Genomic DNA, 23757 nt, shown 5'->3' on the forward strand with positions numbered 1-23757 from the left:
CATCACTTTCAGGTTCCTGTTATTGAAATGCTTGGGTTTCCTTTTAATGAAAAAAAAATATTTGTTTGTTTATAAATAATAAGAACAAAGGAATGTAAAAATAAATCTAGATATGCTTCTTAACTTACTGTATCTGTGCAAGAGTTTCTATAGGCCAAATTTAAGAAGTGATACTTGTCACTTTTCACATATGGAAACCATAATTCAATATATTTCACTGAGAATTATATCAACTTTTGTGCCTATAGGGATTTCATTAGAGAATAGCTGGTAAATGATACATTCTCTTGAAAGACTGGTTCAGCATCTGCAATGCTGGAGGCAAATAGTGATTATCATCTATGTATTACTTCATAATTTGGTTCAGAGGAAGAAGATATATTTTTATGTTTTGAGAGTCCCAGAGTCTTCATTGTTTCCTTAAAAAAAAAAAAAAAAAAAAAAAAACCATTATCAAGTTAATCCCAAAATAGGAATTTTGTTAAAAAATACTTTTAGCACTTAAATCTAAAGATCTAAATATATCTATATATTTTCTATATTTGTTTGAAATTATTTAGATGTTTACATAGTACAATGGGTTTTGTTCTTCTGCATATAAGTGATGATTGTTTCAAGATACCGGATATAAAAAATCTCCATTTGAGCCAATATTTCCTTTATTGAAAGGCAATCATTTGTTTATTGAAAGAATTCACAAGTCAGCTGTCTTAGCTGTTTTTCATGAAGTCCTCAGCTTCATCATTTGTAATTGATATAGTGCCATGCAGGTATATAAGAATCATACTTTGCTGTCCTGTGACAGAGTCCACACTGATAAATAAGTAAAAGTTCCTTATTAGAAATAGGTATATTTTATTGTGATTTCAATTCAGAAAAACTTCTGAGGAGAGGTTGATGGCTGTTATCAGTTTCATTTATCCATAACAGTGACTGGAAAATTATAACTGTACCAAAATCTATTGTGTATGCTGGATGACAGTAAAATTTTTGATGGTTTGTCTAGTCCCTGTATTATCATTTCTATCACATTCAGTTCAGCTATGCTCTAGAGCAATGCTTTATCCCTCAAAATATGTACAGATCAATAAACAGGGATGTTAGCCAGCGTGATATAGACTTCACTTAAGTCTCAGTCATTTCCATGTTTATCTGTATGGATTCACTCTGCTGGTCTCTGCACTGAAACTAACAGTATCTCAGTCTCAGCATAAAACTCTTTGTCCTTTCAAGCTCCAGGAAAGCTTGTTTGTTCTTTCCCCAGCTATTGACTTTACAGGAAAAAATCATTAGTTTATTTGGTAAGCCCTGGAAAGCACAGTACAAGGAATGCCAGTATGTCCTGTATTAATATCACAGATAAAGTCCCCAGGATGTCTTTGAAACTGTAGTCATAACCAAATCTTGGTACCACTGTGCCTTCAGAGCCTCTTTGTAAATATGACATATTTGCTAACTTTTTAACAATCCATCATTTTCAATTTGACTTTATTTCTCCGCAACCTAGCTAAGTAGGATTTAGTTGATTGGCGTTTGTGTAAATATTAAACAGATTATGTGTGCCTCTTTCTGCAATTTAATATTAAATATGCTGGCATTAAAAGGTGATGTCAGAGAAATGGGATGTTTTTTGTTGGTATATAAAAAATTATATTGGTTTAATTAGTTAAAATATTTTGTATTTGTGTATTTTGTTGACTACACATTTCCTGCATTTGATATGTCGTAGCATATAAACCAGATACTAAAATTCTTCCTTTACTTAAATTTCTCAATTAAGAATAAAATTATGAATGTGTGGCTTTCGTAAGCTGAAAGAGAATTTGTTTGAGACACTTATAACACATCCCACAACACCAGGATAGTAAAAATTGCTTTATCTCTTTCTACTTCCTGCAGAAATATGGTAAATATGATATCCTTGTTAATATGAAGCAAGTTAATGTAATAGGCCATAACATAATAGGCATTAATGGTCCGTTAATACATTCCTTGGGGGCAGTTATGAAGCCAGATAAATGGAGTTTCATCCCTTTGATCACCAGCGGTGTATTTTGAAGTGCTGATTAAATCTTGATTAACTCTTACTTGAAGTTCCTTGAATTGTCTTACTAATACTACTAAAATTGCTGATATGTAAATATCTGAAAGTTTAGATGTTATGCACAGTTCAAGAAAGCTTCTAAAGGTTCTTCTGCTTAAGCAGAGGTTAGTTGAACCTTTTATAATAGGGATTGGTCTAAAAATCTATAGCGAATACACAAATGTATGGTTTGTTTGCTTGTTTTCTGAGGTTTTCGACAATACTGCTTTACTGTGAACATAAACTTAAAATAAAATGTCTTTCTCTAGTTGAATGGAATAGTTATCACTCTCTTTGTTGATCCAGTGTATTCAGCCTTCCTTCAGCTGGATTTCTTTGTCTTTAAAAGTATCGTAGAATCACAGAATCAGTAAGGTTGGAAGGGACCTCTGGAGATCATCTCGTCCAACCTCCCCACTCAGCAGGGTCACCCACAGGATGTTAGACAGGGTTGCATCCAGGTGGGCCTTGAAGATCTCCAAAGAAGGAGACTCCACAACCTCTCTGGGCAACCTGTACCAGTGCTCCGTCACTCTCACAGGGAAGAAATTCCCCCTCACGGTCAGGAGGAACTTCCTGTGCCTCAATTTCTGCCCATTGCCTCTTCTCCTGTCACACGGGACAACTGAAAAGAGGTTGTCCCTGTCCCCTTGACATGCTCCCTTCAGGTGCTTGTACACATTGGTAAGATCCCCCCTCAGTCTTCTCCTCCCCAGGCTGAAGAGGCCCAGCTCTCGCAGCCGTTCCTCACAGGGCAGGTGCTCCAGCCCTCTGATCATCTTTGTAGCCCTACTCTGGACTCTCTCCAGTAGCTCCATGTCTCTCTTTTCCTGGGGAGCCCAGAACTGGACACAGTACTCGAGATGTGACCTCCCCAGAGATGAGTAGAGGGGCAGGATCACCTCCCTCCACCTGCTAGCAACACTCTTCCCAATGCACCCTAGGAGACCACTGGCCTTCTTGGCCACAAGGGCACATTGCTGGCTCATGGTCAACCTGTCATCCACCAGCACTCCCAGGTGCTTCTCTGCAGAGCTGCTCTCCAGCCCGTCAGCCCCCAGCTTGTACTGGTGCCTAGGGTTATTCCTCCCTAGGTGCAGGACCCTGTACTTGCCCTTGTGGAACCTCATGAGGTTCCTCTCTGCCCAGCTCTCCAGCCTGTCCAGGTCTCCCTGAATGGCAGCACAGCCCTCTGGTGTGTCAGCCACTCCTCCTAGTCTGGTATCACCAGCAAACTTGCTGAGGAGGCACTCTGTCCCCTCATCCAGGTCACAGACTAAGAAGTTGAACAGGATGGGAGCCCTGGGGGACGCCACTAGCCACAGGCCTCCAACTAGACTCCACGCCACTGATGACGACCCTCTGAGCTCTGCCTTTCAGCCAGTTCTCAGTCCACCTCACTGTCCACTCATCTAGCCTGCACTTCCTGAGCTTGTCTAGGAGGATGTTATGGGAGACAGTGTCAAAAGCCTTGCTGAAGTCAAGGGAGATAACGTCCACTGCTCTCCCCTCATCTACCCAACCAGTCACTCTATCATAGAAGGCTCTCAGATTGGTTAAGCAGGATTTCCACTTGGTGAATCCATGCTGGCTACTTCTGACCACCTTCTTTTTTTCCATATGTCTGGAGATGACATCCAGAAGGAGCTGTTCCATCACCTTTCCAGGGATGGAGGTAAGGCTGACTGGCCTAGAGTTGCCTGGGTCCTCCTTCTTGCCCTTCTTGAAGACTGGAGGGACACTGGCTTTCTTCCAGTCCTCAGGCCCCTCTCCAGTTCTCCAAGACCTTTCAAAGATGACGGAGAGCGGCCTGGCAACAACATCTGCCAGCTCCCTCAGTACCCATGGGTGAATCCCATCCAGGCCCATGGATTTGTGGATGTCTAGCCTGCCCAGAAGGTCTCTAATTCTATCCTCCTCAACCGAAGGAATGTCTTCCCTTCTCCAGACTTTCTCCCTCACGTCCAGGCTCCGGGATTCTTGAGAGCTGCCCTGAACAGTGAAACTGAAGCAAAGAAGGCATTCAGTAACTCTGCCTTCTCTGTATCCCTTGTCACCAGGGCCCCCACCCCATTCAGTAGCAGGGCCAAATTTTCCCTAGACCTCCTCCTGTTGCTGATGTATTTGAAGAAGTCCTTCCTATTCTTAACATCCCTTGCCAGAATATAGATTTATTTTTATTGGTGATACCTTAAAAAATAATAATAAAAATCCCCAATTTTTTTCAGAAGTCTTGTAGATTTTCACAGAAAAAAATACATTTTTTCAATTAAAAGCCAAAAAAAAAAAAAAAGATTTTTATTGAAAAGCATTTTTAATTGATAGCTTTCCTAATATAAATATTTCTCTTTAACTCTATTTTAGGTGCTAGCGTGAAGAGTCATTTGATAGGTAGATATTTCATTATCTTTAAAAATAATTATATAATTTTTTAGATGGGAAAATATAAGAAATTTTAGAAAACATGAATTTATCAATAACATATCCTAAAGTCAAATCTACTAACATTACTTATATAGTGATAGTGGGACTCAGGCATCTTTACAGTTATGCTATAGAGTATTATTTGTACACCATGAAAATCAAGCTGAGGGATAGCACAGAAATTTGTAGTTTAACATTTACATTTTATGACAGTATAAAGGGTGAAATTTTATTTGCAGAAGTAAATGAGAAAAATTCCATAGGCTTCAGTGAAGTTCTTGACCTAGAAGAAAGAAATGTTCTATGTGAATAGCAGAGGAATATTCAGATGAGCAGAAAGTAATTAATTAGACTGGACTTAGATTCGAATGCCTGCAACATATCATGGATGAGATGTGTGGCTGCAGGTGGTTAAGACTGTGTTTTTGTATATTGCAAAGCATCACGGATTAGATTTAGGTCACTGTATTAGGAAATGATCATTATAGTCTTAGATGCTCTCTCTGTAGCATTTTTAACAACTACAGTACTCTTGTAAGTATTGTTCATTACATTCTGAATTGTGGAATAATGTGTACAGGCATAGATTTTAGTTCTCATGCATTGCTTCACTGAAGCAAATTAGGATTGTCTTTTATAGAGCTTATTTTAGCTGTAGGGAGCCTGTCTTAAAAATCTGAATCCTTTTTAATAAGTTGGATTATATTTTATTATTTTATAAAAGAATCTTCACAATGACAATTTCGTAACATGAACTGGCAAATATAATAAGTACCTTTTTGCAAAATACTGGAAGATTTTTTTCTTTCTTTTTAAATGAATAACTGGCTTGACTAAGCTGAAAATATGATGCTGTGAATAGCTAGCTTTTTGGACATATTTTTTAAAGGGTCATGAGTGATCTTTGAGAAATTGCCTTTTGCTTTGCTCAGCAAATCATCATTTGCACATTGTGATGTGCAGCATCATTCCTCACTCATTCAAATGTGTCCATCAGGTAGGGGAAATCGGTCTCAAGAATGAATTTCAAGATAATTATCTCAAGAAACCAACCCATCATTTTGATGATGAAACTTCATCTATACCCATATTTATTCAGAAGCTGACCTCTACTGTGTGATTCTTCTGATGGAGAACCAAGAAAAAAAGCAACAAGAAATAAAGCCGAGCATAAAAGGAATACAATGATCCGTACGGACTTTATATTCTTAAAATACAAAATGTCACACAGCAAAAGAGTGGAAAAAAGAATAGAATGAAAAATGTGAAATATTGTCCTGCATATGTGAGGGACAGTGTTGCATAATTGTCAGGTGAGACCAGCTGAACTTTGGCAGCTGAATGTGCATTCCTCTGATGGCAAGAAGAGAGGTGAAAATATCAATCTGTAGCCTGAACACCTGGAAGATTCACACTGATTGTAAGAAAACATGTAAAACCTATAGAACTGCATATAATCCTTTCAGGTATAGACTGCAGGTGAGAATGCACAATGCACTTTAGAATTTTGTTGAATATATGAGCTTTATGTATCTGTGGCATTAACTGTTACAGGGAACAGAGAGCCTGGATAATTTGTGTACTGTGCATAGAACACTCTTCTGTAGTGGCATCAGGCACCAGGTGTTGTTTTCTTAGACTGGAAATACACTATGATCATGATAAAACCCATGGCCAGAGGTCTTTCTGGACAGTTAGATCTTTACCTAAGAGCTATGCTATAAGAATTTGACAATGCTAGCAAGGGCTTGTCTTCTTCAAAATCTTTCTAGTGACCGAATAGGAGATTTCAGTGGGTATACTTCTTAATCAGCATGGCAGGGAAGTTGTGATAGTAGTCATTCTGGGGATAAATGACAGGGGAAAAAAGAAGAGTAAGTCATGAGAAGGACAGTGAATAGTTTCGGAGACATGCTGTACATGTTGCAGACTACCACTCAAATATCAAAGCAGGATTGTGCTGAGCTATGACGAATCAATCAATATTTTGCTTGGAAATTTTAATCCTTGCTAAGGCCAGATATACATGTTTCATCTATAAGTAACACCTTTTATATGTAAGTGAAAAGACTGTGATGAATAGCGAATAAGAGGTCATGTGCTACTCCAATGAGCTTAATTCCTATGCTGGAGAGGCCTATCAGGTGTACTGGATATCCTTTTCTAAAAGAAACCTTCTATAGACAACTTTTCAAAGGCATCCTTTTCAGATATCCAGTCTTCTTTCCTTTCCCACATAGATCCAGATACTTGAGTTGAGGAGCTGAAGAAAGAAAGAGCCTGCATATCTGGCTTCCTTAAAAAAAAAAAAAAATATATATATATATATACTGGTTTTATTTCACTGGGCTTCTGCTTTTTCTATACTTTATTCATTTAAAGAGAAATATTGATTCATTTTGATAGTATATTTTGAGCCAGGGGCTGTGAGAAGAGGAAAGAAGTCAGCAGGATTTATAATAGCTTGGCTTATTATTAAGTGATGTTAAGAGATATGAAGACAGTAAAGACAAATCCTAGGCTCGTCTGCAGATTGCAGTGAGATGTTTTAGCTAACTGTGACAGAGGAAGCACCAGAGCTGCACCAGTGCTGAAACATGGACCTGCTGTGTCTGACTCGGCACTAAATGAATACAGCTGTGTTTATTTTGGAGGTTCTGCTGCTAATGCACAATGCACAATACTGTGAGCATGCCAGTTTCTCCAAAGTAGCTTGGAGGATATCTTCCTGTATAGATGTGCTTGGAGAATCAGCTATAAATATGACCTAAGAGTTCCTTGTCCCTAGCAAAAGGATCCCCTAGGATTTTATGCACTTCACTTATTCATTTAACTTAGTAGGATTGTAACTATATGATTCACATAATCAACATTATTCCTAAATGAAACAAATCTGAGAGAGCGCCAGATAACTGCAGAGGAAATATTAGTTCAAGAATTCAAAAAGCTCTGTTTTATTGACAGGAACTCACATTTCTTTTCTTTTCTTTCTTTTTTTTTCTTTCTTTTTTTTTTTTTTTTTTTTTGGAAAGCAGCAACATTTGAGTGGGCTGATGGAACTTTTACTGTAACAAAAAGCAGCTGAAATTTGAAAGAATATAGTAACAACACAGTATTCTTTTTCTGAGGTATCAGCCTTCCTTGATGCGTTTTTTTACATGTCTTTGGCAGTTGATGCATGATGAGCATCTGGAATTTTGTCCTTTAGGGCTTTTGGGGGGGAACTAATTAGTTTGTAAATCATCATTTTATGAAATCAGCTAATACAATTAATCTCTCAAATATTGGTCATATATTGTGTTAGCTGAAGTTCCTTGAAATATTTATACAATGGGATCAACAAATCCTAAATTTTCAGCTCTCTGGACCTAACTCCATCTATAGATACACATATGCTATTGTGTTTGAAGCTTGTGAGAGCTGTAATAATTAGCACAGGTTGTATAGTAGAATGAGTCTCATTGCACTTCCTCAGTGTATTGGCAGCAGAGATGCCCATTCATGGTGATATTTTGTTTGCATTGTCTTTTAAATCACACCAAAATAAGGACAAATAATGTTCTTTTTTGTTAAGGGGATTTGGTCTGGTCTGAAGGCTGGTCAGTCAAATACTGATTTTTTTTATCTATACAGGAACCAGTAGTCCAACTTCCTCAAAAAGTAAAAGTAAATTAGAACCTTTTCCTATTTGCCTCTATCAGGGCCTCTATCACACATATCTAGCACAGTAACAAAATTTTTCAGTTTTTCCTCCAGCTACCTCCAGGAATGATCTAATTATTTTATCCACAATTGACAAGTTTTTTGTGTGATTTTTGAAATCAGCTCATGGTAGTAGCTGAGTACTGTGTCATAGTTAGCACACAGAACAGCAGATTACACTAAAATGTTTAAAAACACAGACATGGTTGTGATCATAAAAACTGCACAATGCATTAGGAGCAATATAGGTTTTTTTTTCTTTTGCTATTGATGACTTTAGTCAGCTCTTTGTGTTCAATCTCATCTCCATGAAATTCATCAAGTGCGTACAATCCAGGAGCTTCAGATAGGCCTACCAGCATCTAAATCGGATAAAAACAGGCAATTTTAAAATAAAAAAATAAAATAATCAATAAATTTGGAGACAAATACATTGATTTTTTCTTTTTGTTAAGTTTATACTGTTTTCACAATGAAAATCCTGATTTAAGTAACTGTTTAAACAGAATTTATGTCTTTCTTAATACACTAAAGGAAGAAGCCAGAGCTGATTCATGAATATGACGTTTAGTCATTAAGCATTTTAGTTATGCAGGGAAGATAATGGCAAGATTTGAAGGATGTCTAGTGTTAGCGTTTTTCATTATATAGCTTAGTATAAGTTTTCTATTGCCATGTGCTCAAATGTCTTGAGTTAGGCCCCCAAGAAAGTAAGATTTACTTTAAATTATAATATTAAAAATACTTCTGGAGTAATTCTTTCACACCATCTGGTTTTTAAATTGCATTGTTGGCTACATATGAAAGCTTTTCTCTGCAACTCTGAGGAAAGAGAATTTTTTAAAGAAAGCTGAAAATATTATCTCATGTTTACAGGGACCAAGGATCTGGAATCCAAAACTGGAAGTATTATAAGATTAGCCATAAATTTTCAGAGGTTGGTAATACTAACAGTTGGAAATACTGGTTAGTATTTCTATTTGTAATTGTTGAAATGTGAATGTCTCATAGCAGTGGACAAGATTGAGTTGTATCAGTTTTCTGAACTCACGGTCTCAGAGTATCCTCAGTAAAGTATTATGTCTTTGAAACGTACGTTATTGAAATACACTTATCATCAGTTTTGCTGAGTGGAGAGATTAGTCCTTCAGAGAATATATTGTTCCTCTCTTATATATTTATTATTCTGTTTTAAAAAATGCTCATTTGTTTTCAATAGAAGTATATTACTTACCTGTGTATCTCAATAACTGCTAATGTGCTTTATGTAAAAAGATGAATAATTTGCTTTTATTCTAGGCAAGTAAGTCTGTAAAAAAAATCAGATATATTTTCTCATGACATCCCAAATGTATAAAATCAGTATAGACATAGTATATAGGCTTCCCAAAAGTTAGTACTGCAAGATTACATTTCCTAAAAGGTCAGTGTGGTTCCTACAGTAGGGACTTTAAAAAAGTAGCAGGTATGGGAGTGAGTGTATTGGTTATAGATGTATTAAATGACTGCACTTCAAAATTTAAGTCAGTTCTTCAGTAAAGCTGTGACCTATAAAGTGCTTGAAAATCACTGTAAATTAAAATGCTTTCTTCAATGCTTTATAGATGTAGTATCTGCATTGTTTTATGTCTTTGGAAATTAATAACTGTACATGAAATAACCATGGCAACAGAGTAAATTATCACTGGGCACTAGTTATTCATTGATGGTTGCTGTAATTACAAAGAAACAAAAAAAATAAAAAGCAGAAGTGATTTGTTATCCTTTACCTTCAATTCATTAATTATTGCCATGTAGAGTTGAAGGACTCAGGAATTTCAAATATTCAATTATTTTTTCCTTACCATTGCACCTCAGACAACCCAGTAACTGCTCTGCAGAGTCTGCTCCCTCTTTCTGAAACAAGGTAATACCATTCAGAATGAATAATGAAGTATTCATGGTGAATTATATTAGACTGTTTTATATTCTAGGAACATCAAACAATAAGACATGACAAGGTCATGGGACTGAAATAACATTACCTTGGAAATTTGGAATATAAAGCTGTGACTCAGGCAGGGACATCTCTGTTTGATGTCTCCCTTCAGATGTGTTGTGCTAACCGAAGCATGACCCGAAGCTCTGTGTGTGTTGGGTTGGTTCATTTGTGGGTTGTGTGGGTTAGTTCATTTTCAACATAGACTGCACAAAAGAAATCTAGGTACAAAATAGATTGTGGCTGTTTAACAGTTCCTGTTAGTGCTGTGTCTTCTCTAACATCTGAGTTGACGTCCCAGGTGAAACACTAGACAGAAGGCCTTTTGTGACCTCTATCGATGATTAGAAATCAATATTAAAAAATTCCCTAATATACTTTTAACCTGTTTAATTAGATTATTGCACTCAGGAAAGATAGCTTAATATGTCAAATATGATCTTGCTCAATAAGATGAAGTAGTTCCATGGATCACTGGCATTACATTGCTCATATTAAGATGCTTGTGATGGAAAATCTTAATTGGAGTTGGGTTAGACACAGAATAAAAATACATTTATTTATCAGCTGTCTATTAAATAAATGTTAATAGACTAATGTCCGTGTACTAATGACAGTCCTAATTGGACAGATACAGATATGTCTTTTTTGAAGAGTCTGAATTTAACTATGTGCTTTCAAAAGGTCTTCCGAATTAAAGGTTTTTGTTTGTGCTCCTTTATTGGGAGGGGGGGTTGTAAATCAACTGCACTTTGTATAAGGCTTACAGGAATTTTTGTTTTTTAGTTTTTTTGTCTCCTTTGTAATCTGATATTTAACTACAATTATGTGACATTATTTTTCTTTTTGTTGTTGCTTTCTGTTCATTTTTATTCTATCAATATATAATTTATGGAAAAAGAATCAAGATTTAGGCATTAAATACTTCAGTCATTATGTGAAATAATTAGCATGATAAAACTGACAAGTCATATTTAAGCATCTGAGATTTGTGATCATGGCTTAAGCTAGATAAGGGAGTGACTGTTAGCGTCTCTCTGACTCCAATATTCCTCTTTTTTTTTTTTTTTTTTAATAGCATGAAAAAGAAGACGATAACACAAATTTTGTCAAAGCCCAGCAACCAGCTTCAGTACAATTAGTGAGCTTACTGTAGAGTAACTTGGTATAAAGCCATACTTTGCGGAACAGCTAGCTTATCAGATGGAGACTTCCAGAGAGATACAGGAACAGAGTTACAAATAAACATTTCTGCTGGAGGCTGGGACAAAAGTCCCTATACTGGGGATAATGCCTGTTAGCAGGGACATTTACACAGTGCTCCCTTTCCCTTTTTGAGGGGAAATTAATATTAGCTATTTTAAAGACAGTAGTTGTTTCCTCACCATGATGCAGTCTTACTCACCAAATAGGTGTCATCTGTGACTGACTACTTTTATTTGCATCTGATCAGCCAAGCCTTAGGAATCTGTTGGTAGAGAAGAGCTTTTTGAGAAAGTGAATATCTCCCTAAAAGTTTGTGCTGGAACATAGATGATTCTTCAGATACTCTCTTTCTACACACAACCTTCTCAATCCAACTAGTTCCTGGACGCTGCAGTCTCTGCATTGATTCCCTGCAGTAATGTGTTGCTCTCTTTTCCTTGCTCCACCTCCTTATACGAGCCCCAATTTCATTTGGGCAGGACTTTCATTTAGTCTCCTTTCCCTCATATGTTTTAGTATAGAGCTTTGTTCTGGAGTGAAAAAAAAAGGAGAAACCTCTCTCTTTGAGACAATACAGGCACTTGCAAGTTTCTGATATCACCAAAGTTGTTTCTTTCTCTGAAATATGTTCTTTCAATGTCTTTTCAACTTCAGAAGTGCACAGGAGTGTGTATGTGTCTGCTCGGCAAGTTTTCATGCTTGCCCAAAATAAGTGTTGAGACTGGAATTACCCTCTGAAGTGAGAGAGCTGTAACTCTCTCCTCTGCCTTCTGATATCCAGGAACTGCAAACCGATCAGAAAATTCTGCCTTCGTCTGGAAGATATTTGACAATTGTCTGCTTGATAAGCTTTTTCTTGAAAAGTTTCAGAGTACCAAAAGTAAGACTTAGAATAGAAACTATATCGTAAGCATACCTTGTAGTAGAACTGACTAGAAGTGCTTACACCAGAGGAAATAAACTAATTACCTAAGCAAAATGATGGAGCCTTATAAAATCAGAATTTCACAAAAAACCTTTGTAAAAACTGTAAAGTAGAGAGCGAGTGAGAGCGAGAGAGAGAAATGGATATTCATACTTATATCTGTTGTAGTAGGACCAATCCTCTGAAATGTCATATGAACATTAATCCAGGAAGACAGCATGTTTTCTTCTCGATTCAAGCACAGGGCCTACTTGCTGTACTGCTGAACATAGCAGGTGATCCCAGTGAAAGTACTGTTCATTCAATGACAAAAAAAGGTCGGTTGAACTGAAATATCTTTCTAGGAATCGAGGGAGAAAAAAAAAGAATGAAGCACCATGGACTTCACCCCAGTAATGTGAAAGTTACAGATACAGCTGGAGGAGCACAAAGCAGGGAAAATGGAAAAATTAAGATGCACTATAATAGACATACTGCATATAGACATATTGTCTGCTATTAGACTCAGCATGCTGGAAGAAGAAGAGGAGCTGGAGTTCCACTCTTCTGTTCTGGAGCAAGGATCACTCATAAGAAGATAAGGACAAAATTCACTCTGCGTAGTACTGCTCTGAGAGTGGGCAACAGCAGATATGCAGGTAGAGAACGTGAGGAACAAAGAAAGTGTAGAAGGTTTTTTCTCCTGTATGCTTTTCCTGCAATTAGTGGCTTAAGAATTGTGTGAACTGGAGTTGCATCTGGATCACTGCTTTTAATAACCACTGATAGACACAGTAATGAGGGATGGGGCAAATCTTTTTTTAACATAGCTATTGTTGGTTTCATCCTCAAATTTTGATCATTTTGGGGCAAGTTTTATCAGACATCATGTCTTTGGGCTTCCTATGGCAGTAGGTTCCAATGCTGAGTTACTTTCTGGATTGAAAAAAGTATTACTTTTTATTTATTTTTAAAATTATGTAGTGAGTACCACTATAATTTATATCACACATGCCCTAAATCTGTGTATTAGCCATTTCGTGTACCACTCTTTGTTTCCCTTTGGTTCTGTCTCGTGCATTCATACATAAACAACCACAGCCTGCCTTGTGGAAAGTAAGATTCAGTTGTCTTAACATGGCAACTAATGCCATCTCAGATGCCCTAGGGTATCCCCCTGGCCTCCAGCCTCTGCCTCAGCAGGACGTAGGGTTCATATAGGTTATCTGTCATATGCATATTCTGTATATGCTATGTGAATGTCTCCAGTATCTTATGGTATTTAAAATGGCATTAGATGGCTATATTTATCACAATTGAATGTAATTCTGAGAGAATGTTTTACTGTCTGCATTCTGAACTGAGTCATTTTAGGGTAAGCATAAAAATCTTTTCAGATTTTTGAATAGGGGTAATACAATTACTGTTTGTTATTTTAGTAACCATATTGTTCATTGTTTGAAAATGTCTGCTGTAATAGCTTCATTTATCACTGAGCCTTACATAGCTTAATACAGTATATATTCCTCCTCTGTCTGCCAGCCTAATGTTCACAAATTAGCTTTTCTTACTTCTGCTTAATTGTTTATAATTCTTTGGTATTTTTGTCCCAAGCATTAAATGTTTTAACTACTCTTCTTCTCTCTTTCCATTGGTTCCATTTCAACTTCCTATTTCTTTTGAAATGCATATCAGTAAGGATTTTTCTTTTCAATTTTAGATATATTTTTGTTCTTCTGTGGGAATTCTAAGTACTGAAAGTTCAAATGGTTACCCTCCCTTCTTCTACTTTATAGTCACTTTTTCTTTTTAAAAGCTAATTAAAATGAAAAGCTAATAATAATAATAAAAACAACTATTAACACCTGAAACTAATTATATAAATTAATGAAATAAGAGATGATCCTATAATTCCAAGGTTCTTCTAGTAAAGTAATGGGTATAGCAGATAGTGTATTCTGAAGTTTTTAATATACACCAGTTAACTGTACATTAAACTGACTGATTCCATTTGCCTAAACATACCCTTGAATCCATGCTACTGCAGTGGGTTTCACAAGAGAGAGAGCCTACCTGGACTGGCTTAGAGGATGAAGACTCAGCTTGAGTGATTTTTTATTTCATTTTAGAAAATAGACTAAATATCAAGATACTAAAATCTAGTGAAATACCACAATAAGTTTTGTAGTGGCATTGGCTCCATCAGAACTGTAATATTCTGTTGTATAATGTTCTGTTGTTCATAAGCCCCCCCAATGACAGTTGTGGGGCTTATGAACAGAAACACTTTTTAAAGTATCAAGGTAGTAAATTACTTATTAAAGATTTCCATAAAGGAAAAAAAAAGCAACGCTGTTGATTCAATTTAAGAGAGTCCTAATTTTTCAAGTAGTATGTTTTAAAGGCTCCCCACTGTTTGTATGTTGAGAATTCATTACAGGTTAATCATTTTTATATGTAGTTGACCCCTGCACTTCCAGTCTTCCGGCTGTTCCACTTCCCGAGACACAAAGAGGAGAACTTCACTGGGAAACACCAGGGCCGTGTGCTCAGTAAGCTCACAGGGAACTAAGATCACAACTTGCATTAGGAGAGGGGAGCTTTTAGGTCCATGTGAACTGCGATTTGATAAGACGCTGTATAAGGTAGCTGCTCAGTAGCAACTCGAGAATGTTAATGGTATCTAAACATACGTATTTAAGGATTTATTTGAGAGGAGCTGAATTTTCAAGTCCAGCACAGAAAGAGACTGTCCTAAAATAGTTGTTTATCACAGTCCTTCTTGTCAATACTGCAAAGCATTAAAAATTTAAGGGCTCCATTTCTTCCTGAATTCTGTATTATAAACCTCATTCATTTTACTTCTTTATTCTCTAAATAACATTTCTGACTGGTTTAAAATGCATTTGGAAAGGCTCATAAACTGCTGAGGTCACAGACACATTGTTTCAGTAACATTTAGTTAATGTGCTAGTTTAACACTGAGAGTCGTTTAATGCTGCTGACTGTAAACTGGGAAGAAAGAGGGAGAATTTTTTTAGTACCAGATTATTACTTTATATCCACAATAAGTAAATATGTCTGTATACTTAATAAACCGTAACTTACTCTTTCTGCTGTAATGAACTGGTGGATATGCACTATCTTCAAATGGGTAGTAACAGAAATATTCTATAATACATCCTGCTGTAAAGTTCAAAGAATATTATCTATTTTTTCTGGTTTTGAAGTGATTTTGAAGCAGGACCAGTTTGTTAGCCCTCTGAGCTTTGAAAACTCTAAAGTTTGGTATGCAGCATAGCAATGACCCTGAAGCTTTTAGGCAACCACATAATTCTTACAGCACGTATTGTTGTTAAAGTGATGTCCAGCAGTCAACAAATGCCTATGTTAATGACTTGAAAAGCCCAGGAGACTGGTTCTGACGCACAGCTTAGTAGTTCTTTATCTGTCTTTTGAAACTCATCGTTGGACTTAGCCACAGCAGTGCTGTCAGGACAGTGCAATCACTTTGTGCCATTACGTCTTTAATGGAGTAGAATGGATGGAACTCTGTCTCCATGTATTTCCCACCTTACCTCATCCCTTTCTACCTCTTTTGGTTAAGCCATTCCTGTGAAGGGCAGAGAGTACTTTCACCCTATGCTAACTATGAGTCTAAACTCCTAGACTATCTAGACTCTCTCTTTTGCTTTACCTTTGCAATTGCATAAGTGAGATTTCAAAATGTTTTGTACATTTTCCGAACAATATTTCATTGCAGAATTTGATTCTTTTTTTCCTTCCACTTATCAGTCTACAGTGACATATCAGAAAAATAAGACTTTCTTAGGTATTCTGGAATTGTTCAGCATAGGTAGACCTCAGAAACAGATCTCAAGCATGATTTTTCTTGCTTTATCCAAGCCTATTAGGTATTCTTGAGATTCTACCATGCCTACTTTAGGCATCCAGAATATATTAAAATTTTAGTTAAGATGGTGACAGACTGTATACAATTACCTGAGTCAATCACGGGCTAAGATGATGCACTGTAGCATAACAACATAGAGAATAAAATGTGAAATGACACAGTTCCCGCTTTGCTCTTTAACTACTTTGTTGAATGATTGCTGACAAATCAGGACAAAAATTATTATGAAATTATTGAAATGATTTTAAAAAGCACGGGCTGCATTACATTCTCTGAGATGATCTACGCAAGCATTACAGGGACATTTTTACTAAGAAAAAATAGTATATTTCCTGTGACGGTGCTTGATAAGTGCAGCTCTTGTAGGAGGATATCAAAGCTCATTCTCCAGGATAAAAATTCTATCCAAGAACTATTCAGTACTGAAATTTATACAACCTTGGCTAACTACTTCAGTATTACTGATCTGTATTACTTTCTGTGCAGAGTATGTTACATTTAGATGTAGTGGACAGTTAAAGGCCAGAAAGCTGAGTAAATAAACACACATCTTAAACCGGTGCTAACATGCAATTCCCTGTAATGATAATGAAACATTACTTGCATACATGGCAGCACAGTGCAGTAGAGGATATTAAGAGTGCGCTGTTCTGCAGATGTTATTCTCCAGAAAAGAGGCCCTTGTACAACTCAGCAGGGTTTGTTACAGTATTATATACCGAATCTAATGGTGCCTTCCACCTGAAACATTAGTCAACATTAGTCAGCTTTGATGATTTTCCACATGGTTAAATTATCTGATATCTAAATAATGCAAATCAGGTTTTCCACAGAAGGGTCCGCTTGTCTTTAAGAAGATGTATGCAGATGTATGTACTATCCATAGATGTATATTTTATTAGATAACCTGTTGATCTTGTAGATTATTCATTCTCAGAGAAATGGTTCATCTGGATCATTCATCAGGGTATATTTTTCTTCAGATGCGATTAACATCTGTCATCATTCAGATGACATTCCTTTAGGACCAATAATTAACTATTGGTGATTTGTTTATAACCCTGGGGCCTCTAGTTCCATCCTTTACTTGCACCTTCAAAGTTTCTGCTACCATCTTGAGTTCATAATTTTGGAAATCCTAGCTCCTCAATTTTTCTTCAGCATCCCTTAAGCTTGGCTTTCATGATTATGTAAGTATTTTATTATATCTATATTTATTTTATTAGCACAACCTAGTCATGCCCACCTTCTTGTTCTAGGCATATTGAATGGTGCATTCCACAGATCAATAATACACTAGAAGATATGTTTCCAGACAGACAGATGAAAATAATGATCTGGTATCACTTGCTAACTATATCTACTAGTTATGGCAAAATCACTACTACATTATCGAATCTGCTTTATGGCAGGAGCTTTGATATCAGATCCTCTAAAAATCTGTTTTTCAACAGAGGGATATTAGATTCTTCCTGCAAATTTGCATCCTAAGCATTTTTTGTCCAATTCTTCTAATTCCAGGGTTTACGAAACATAACTATTAACTTGGCAAACATTGTTTTAACTTCTGCTATATGAGAGGCATCTTGCTGTACTCAGTTGGAATGGCAGGATGACTGAGATGCACAATGTGAAACACTGTTTTGCTTTAGCTAAGAACACTGCTGTGTCAAAAAGAAGTATAGTTCTGGCCTGTACAATAGTCTGTCTCTTTCGTACATGGCATTTCTAAAAACAACAATAAATTATAAGTTCTCACTGTTGTTGCTGAGAGTAAAAATGTCTGAAATTCCCATTTGTCTTAATGGATACAAAGGATGTTCTGCATCTCTTGGGAAAAGATATCTGCTCTTTCCATGACTTTTAAAAAAGTTGAATGGAAAGATGACTCCTATTACTTCTTAAAGTAATGGTACGAACATTACCTCACTCATACCTCATGACATACTCAATAAGTGTTGAGTATGTGCTTATTTTATGAGAGAAATATATTGGACCAACCTGCTATTTGTGCAACCAAGAAAAACATCCGTGTTCAGGACATTGTAAGTTGCTATTTTTTGCCCTCCATTCTGTCAAAAGAATTGGGAGCAGAACACAAATAGATTTCCTAAAATTTTGCGGCAGTTAAGTGTCTCTCATATCTTCTCAGATCTTAAATCTTTTTCACAGATAAATTTTTCAAATTCCTGTTCTGTGGTTGTTCATATCTAATTTTTACTGCCATAGTTTTGCTGGCAGAATTGTGAAAGCAGCATGGTGGCTTATGTGCCACTTGTCACTGTCAAAGAACTCTTTATTTCACCGGATGTCAGTTTTGCATGAGAACTGTTATACAGAAAAGAACAAAATACTTTATGGGAGACAGAAAGACACGAGCAGTATGTATGCTGAAATTATGGGGTATGTAAATTGCTAACCCCACTTCTTGCGGCTAACTGCTGAACGATATTTATGTAGGCCTTCATGCTTTATTTGGTATTCTCCAGATACCACAAATGCAAACCTTTACGTAGTACCCCTACGTACTATGTTGACCATCTTATAACATAGGAATGAACTACAGACTGGATAGTCTCCTCTTAGTTGTTTTATGGAGAAATAGGACATCTTTTTGTTGTTTTGTTTTTCTTGAATAAAATTAAATTTAATTATTTTAAATATAGAACTTTAACATATTTGAATTTGTCTTCTGTGGACCTCAATTGTAAATGTGATTCATCTATACATAAGAATTTGGGGATGAGTGCATATGACATTCATTGTGTAATTTTTGAAAAATCTGAGTGGGAAAACCTTGAAGGTGATGTCGCCTTGTGGAAATTTGTCACTATGGTCTCTAATTTGCTTGGCTTGGTTGCTAAGGTGGACATGCAGTTTTCAAACTTTGAACACTTTGTTGATCAAAGTAAGAACAGACTGTCAATTTATAACTTTTAGACAGCTATAGCAATGGACCTTTCTGTCAGGCAGTTCATGTATAGAGGGCAGAACAAAAAAGCAGCTGTTATCTTTAATTTATTTTGGAAAAAAAAAGAACACTTTTACACAGGCGGTCAGTGCTCAAAATTTATCACATTGGCTTTGACCAGATTTAAACACTTGTTCCACAAGGCCTGTTATGAGTGTTAGTTCCAAAGTAGATGATATGCATTTTGTTTTCATATTTAACAGGGAAATTCTTGATGAAGTTCATCAGAAGATTGCTGTTGTGTGCCCAGTGCACTGTATTCATATTGTAAAGTGAAATTATGCCCTTTTGCAAGTCAAAAGCAGGTTTCCCACTTCTGATTTCTCAGAGTTGGCTAATGTTCTGTAGCACAGAAAGAGTACTGCAAAACATAATCCTTTTAAGTTTTTTTAACTTTCACAGTAGATATACCATCGATTTTGTGGTGATGATAATGTCACATATTTTCTTTATTAGATTTCCTGATTTATTACTATATTGGCATTACATTAAGAAGAACCTGCTCAGCTTGATCAACTGTCTCTAATTAGTATTTTCCCCCAGAATATATTTCCTGGAAAACTGCTTTATAGGTATTTATCCTAACTGCTTTTTAATTCTTTTTAGGGAGTGCTGGAACACCTGTTATCTTCAATGAAAATGGAGATGCTCCTGGACGCTATGATATTTTTCAGTATCAAATCTCCAACAAGAGTACAGAATACAAAATAATTGGCCAGTGGACTAACCAGCTTCATCTAAATGTACGTAGTAGTTTGATTATGGTATTGATATTGGAGAAAAGCAATCATTTGAGTATTACGTTATTTAAAAACACTTCAAAAATACTGATTATTTTATAATTGGCAGGAAAAATTCTCCTATTCTTTTCTTGAGAAGACAGCAAAAGACAGCCTAAAAAACCTGAAATATGAGTTCTTTCATATTTTAATGTAGCTTAAACTGTGCACTAATTTACTTCTTTAAACGATATTTTAAAATAATTAAGTACAACAAAGCAAATATTTGTTGAATATAAAGGGACAATTTGGAAATTTTGTGTATGGTTAACTTGGATTAGTATAGCTCCTTCTAATTTGATAATAGAAGAAAGAAACACCAACAACTTATCCATCCTTAGCAGATGTTTCTAATTTCTCTTTGATATGCTCTGTAGGTTTTACAGTAGCTAAGCCGCATCTGTATATTCAATTATGTTTGCTTTGGAAAACAGCATCCCAACGAGGTTAGGGAATATAAGGTATAAGGATATTTGTATGCCAGCTAAGCATCTAGCCACGGTTTTTACTGGAGAAGTTGTTGGGGATAGAGCACTTTTTTCTGTCAGAAAATGGCTCCATGAGGAGAGTTACAGCCACAAATAGGGCGAAATAAAGTTAATCTGTCTCACTGTTAGATGTGCAAGATTTATACAGTTTACCTTGAGGTGTGCTACCATCTAGGTAGCTCTAAAAATCTGAAATACCAATTGTGTTTTGCTAAAGGCTGGTAAGTAAGGGGACAGAGTGAAGAGATGACTGGATTCACCAGAGGGAATTTATTCAGTGATTTCAATCAAAGCACAAAGAGTAGATTTCAGACAGCTCTGGTTTTCCACTTACAAGGCTCGTGATAAAGAGTAACAAAACAAAACAAATAAAGAAACCAATAAATATTGACAGTCTGTCAGGCCTAACTTGCAATAATTATCTGAGTGCTAGTAATAGTGTTATTTATGATAGCTCCCATATTTTCAGCCATAGCTATTAAACTACTTTATCATATCTAGCATTTAATATCTATAACTGCTTGGCAAGTTAATTCTTGGGTACAAATAGGAAAAAATTGCCAATAGAAACTATGTGTAACAATGTGTGGCAACGTTTTCTGTTATCCATCTGTTGAAAGGCATGAAGAGAAAAGGATTAAACTTGTTTAAAGATTAATACTAAATGATTATTTCCAGAAGACACTGGAGCTAGACCCTTACTGTAACTAGTATGGAATATATTACAGCTCTCTTATTGCTACAGTTTTCTGAAAAGTTACAGTATTTATCAGATACACTGAAAACGAGTACCTAGATTTTGAACACATATTTGTACTGACATAGCAGTTATATAGTAATAGTTAATAGCTACCTTAGAATTTGCTTAAACTTTAATTCCATTCCAGTGGGTCTCTCTCTGTTCTCCATAAGATTGCTAAACTTATCATTAAGTCTAGCTTTTCAGTCACTTACTTTCTACTCAATGTATTCATACTCAGGGGAGTTTTCAGTAGTGCCATGTGGCAGGACTGTGGCAATGGGCAGAAATCGAAGCACAGGAAGTTCTGCCTGACCGTGAGGGGGAATTTCTTCACTGCGAGGGTGACGGAGCACCGGCACAGGTTGCCCAGAGAGGTTGTGGAGTCTCCTTCTCTGGAGATCTTCAAGGCCTGCCTGGATGCAACCCTGTCTACTATGCTCTAGGTGACCCTACTTGAGCAGGGGGGTTGGACTAGGTGATCTCCAGAGGTCTCTTCCAACCTTACTGATCCTGTGATTCTGTGGAAGAGAGCGCTGGAGTAAGCATCCACGCAGTGATACTGAGCAAATTTGCACCTGCTCAAATGGCTGTAACAACACTGTGCTAACCATGTAGATCACAAAGCTAACCGTGAAAGATTTACTTGAGGAGCTAAGACTCATTAAAAACAAATGTTTAGTATGTTCTTTTAGCTCTCTTCTTTTGTCTCTTTTTTCACTGCCATGAGCTCACACGCCGTGCCAGACATGTCCAAATTCACTGACCGTTTCTGTCCGGCTTGCAAGCAGCCATTTCTGTGCCAAGCCTAGTGTCAGGGCCTGCTCTCATCTTGTCACCCCGTGCGCTGGCACGCATCCCCCTGCTCCCCCTGCTCACACGGCCCAAGGTGAGAGCGGTCACACAGCTGCTCAGACCCCCCCCTTGCACACTGCAGGTGGATCCAGCAATGAGGCATTCCTCTCCCTGCTTTTCCCTCCTGTTTCTGAACTTATTCGTCTTTATGACAAATCTTTGTCGGTGCCTGTAGGCATTGCTGCAGTAAAAATAAAGAATAAGGTGATAATTGGGATGATAGAGTTTGCTTCAGTATGTTTTGTATTTGCTACACTCATTTAGTACCTGTGTCAACGCTGACTATGGCACGTGAAGATCTGCTTTGTCAACCCTGCATCCTTGTTTCACTAGACTTAATATATTTGAACCAAGTATTCTTTGTGAATGATTGTCAATACTCTAAACAATCATATTACAAATTAGATAATACTTTAACTGTGGGTGGGTCAAGTGAATCACAACGGATCTTTTCAGTGAAAGCGTCTATTTTCATTGAAGGCAAAATGGTATTATGACAGCAGGACACTTTTTATCCTGCTGCTTTGTAAAGGAGTTTTTTAAAAATATGTTACTTTTCCCAATGTATCCTTCTTTCTACTGCACAGTTGCCTCTTAATAAAGACACAGATAACTATGATTTTTAATGCACGTCTTTATCAGCTAAATTTACTCTAAATGTACTTCTATGTGCATAGCCCACTCTTGCTTCTAAAGACATTTATATTTCAAATCATGTAGTAATATGTTGTAAGCTATGACTGTGTTTATGATTACATTTATCTTTGTAGCTGGTACTATACTTCAGAAAGTTTATAGCATTTATTCATTTATTTATTTATGGTAGAAAGATAAGTCATGGAAGTACTAAGTTTGCAGTAAAGTTTACTTTTGTAAAATTAAAGTGACTAAGATTAGGAGATTTCTTACACTTAAGTTATTGAACCAGATGAGTAGTTATTTGTTTTTTCTTTATTTTTTATTTTTCTTTCCCTTGGGTACTCTATGATATTTTTGCTGCCGGGTTTTGATTGTAGGTTTCTGTCATGTGAGCTGTGGCTTATTACCCAGTACTCTGGTCTGGTCATGTCTTTAGACCCTTAGGAGTGCTCTGCTGGTATCTCTGGTTCTTCAAAGTTTTCACTGACTCCACAGGGTTCTTGTGGTCAAGTTTCAGGCTTGTTCCTTTCCTGGTGTAATGCTAGCTTTCCCTTTGGGCTGGAAGTGCTGACTCTGGCTGGATAAAAGACTCTGTACTTGCTCCCTAGGGGGCTTTTGGTCAGCAGACGTCTCTAGCTGCAGAGACCCTTCTAGCTGTGATACTGGTTTCTCCCTGTAGTCCTCAGTAATATTAATGCTCTGCTTTAGGCAGACTGACCTTTCAGATATCCTTTGCAGCAGTCATAGCTTCCAGATATATGAACTTCATGATTACTGCTCGGTAGTAATCCTGTAATTCTTTTTTACAAAAGAAATGTACACGTGACAATGCTAATATGAAGAGTCAGCAACTGAGACATATAGTGTAGAAGTTAAAAAGAATCAAGAATCTCATTCCTTGACTGATACAAGGCAATTCTGAAAGCAGAAAATAGGATCCCGAAAGAGCTGATTGTCTTTTATATAATTATCACCTTACACCAGTTTGAGAATGTAAATTTATACCTCTTTCAGGGTCCTTTTACTTGCTAAAGTTGTCTGACTTTAAAAAATGTTGGTGTACTGTAAATAACTAG

At 36.6% G+C, this 23757-nt stretch overlaps 1 protein-coding gene across 1 annotated transcript in view; it reads left to right on the forward strand.

Annotated features, from left to right (window-relative positions):
• The window catches only part of GRM8 (glutamate metabotropic receptor 8), a 343040-nt gene that overhangs the window by 257183 nt on the left and 62100 nt on the right, over positions 1-23757 (forward strand). The window contains exon 7 of the mRNA XM_062601411.1: positions 19788-19924. Within this exon, the coding sequence (XP_062457395.1) occupies positions 19788-19924 (137 nt within the window). The remainder of the gene's footprint in view (positions 1-19787; positions 19925-23757) is intronic.

Source organism: Rhea pennata, chromosome 1, assembly GCF_028389875.1.
Source record: "Rhea pennata isolate bPtePen1 chromosome 1, bPtePen1.pri, whole genome shotgun sequence".
Classification (NCBI taxonomy): domain Eukaryota; kingdom Metazoa; phylum Chordata; class Aves; order Rheiformes; family Rheidae; genus Rhea; species Rhea pennata.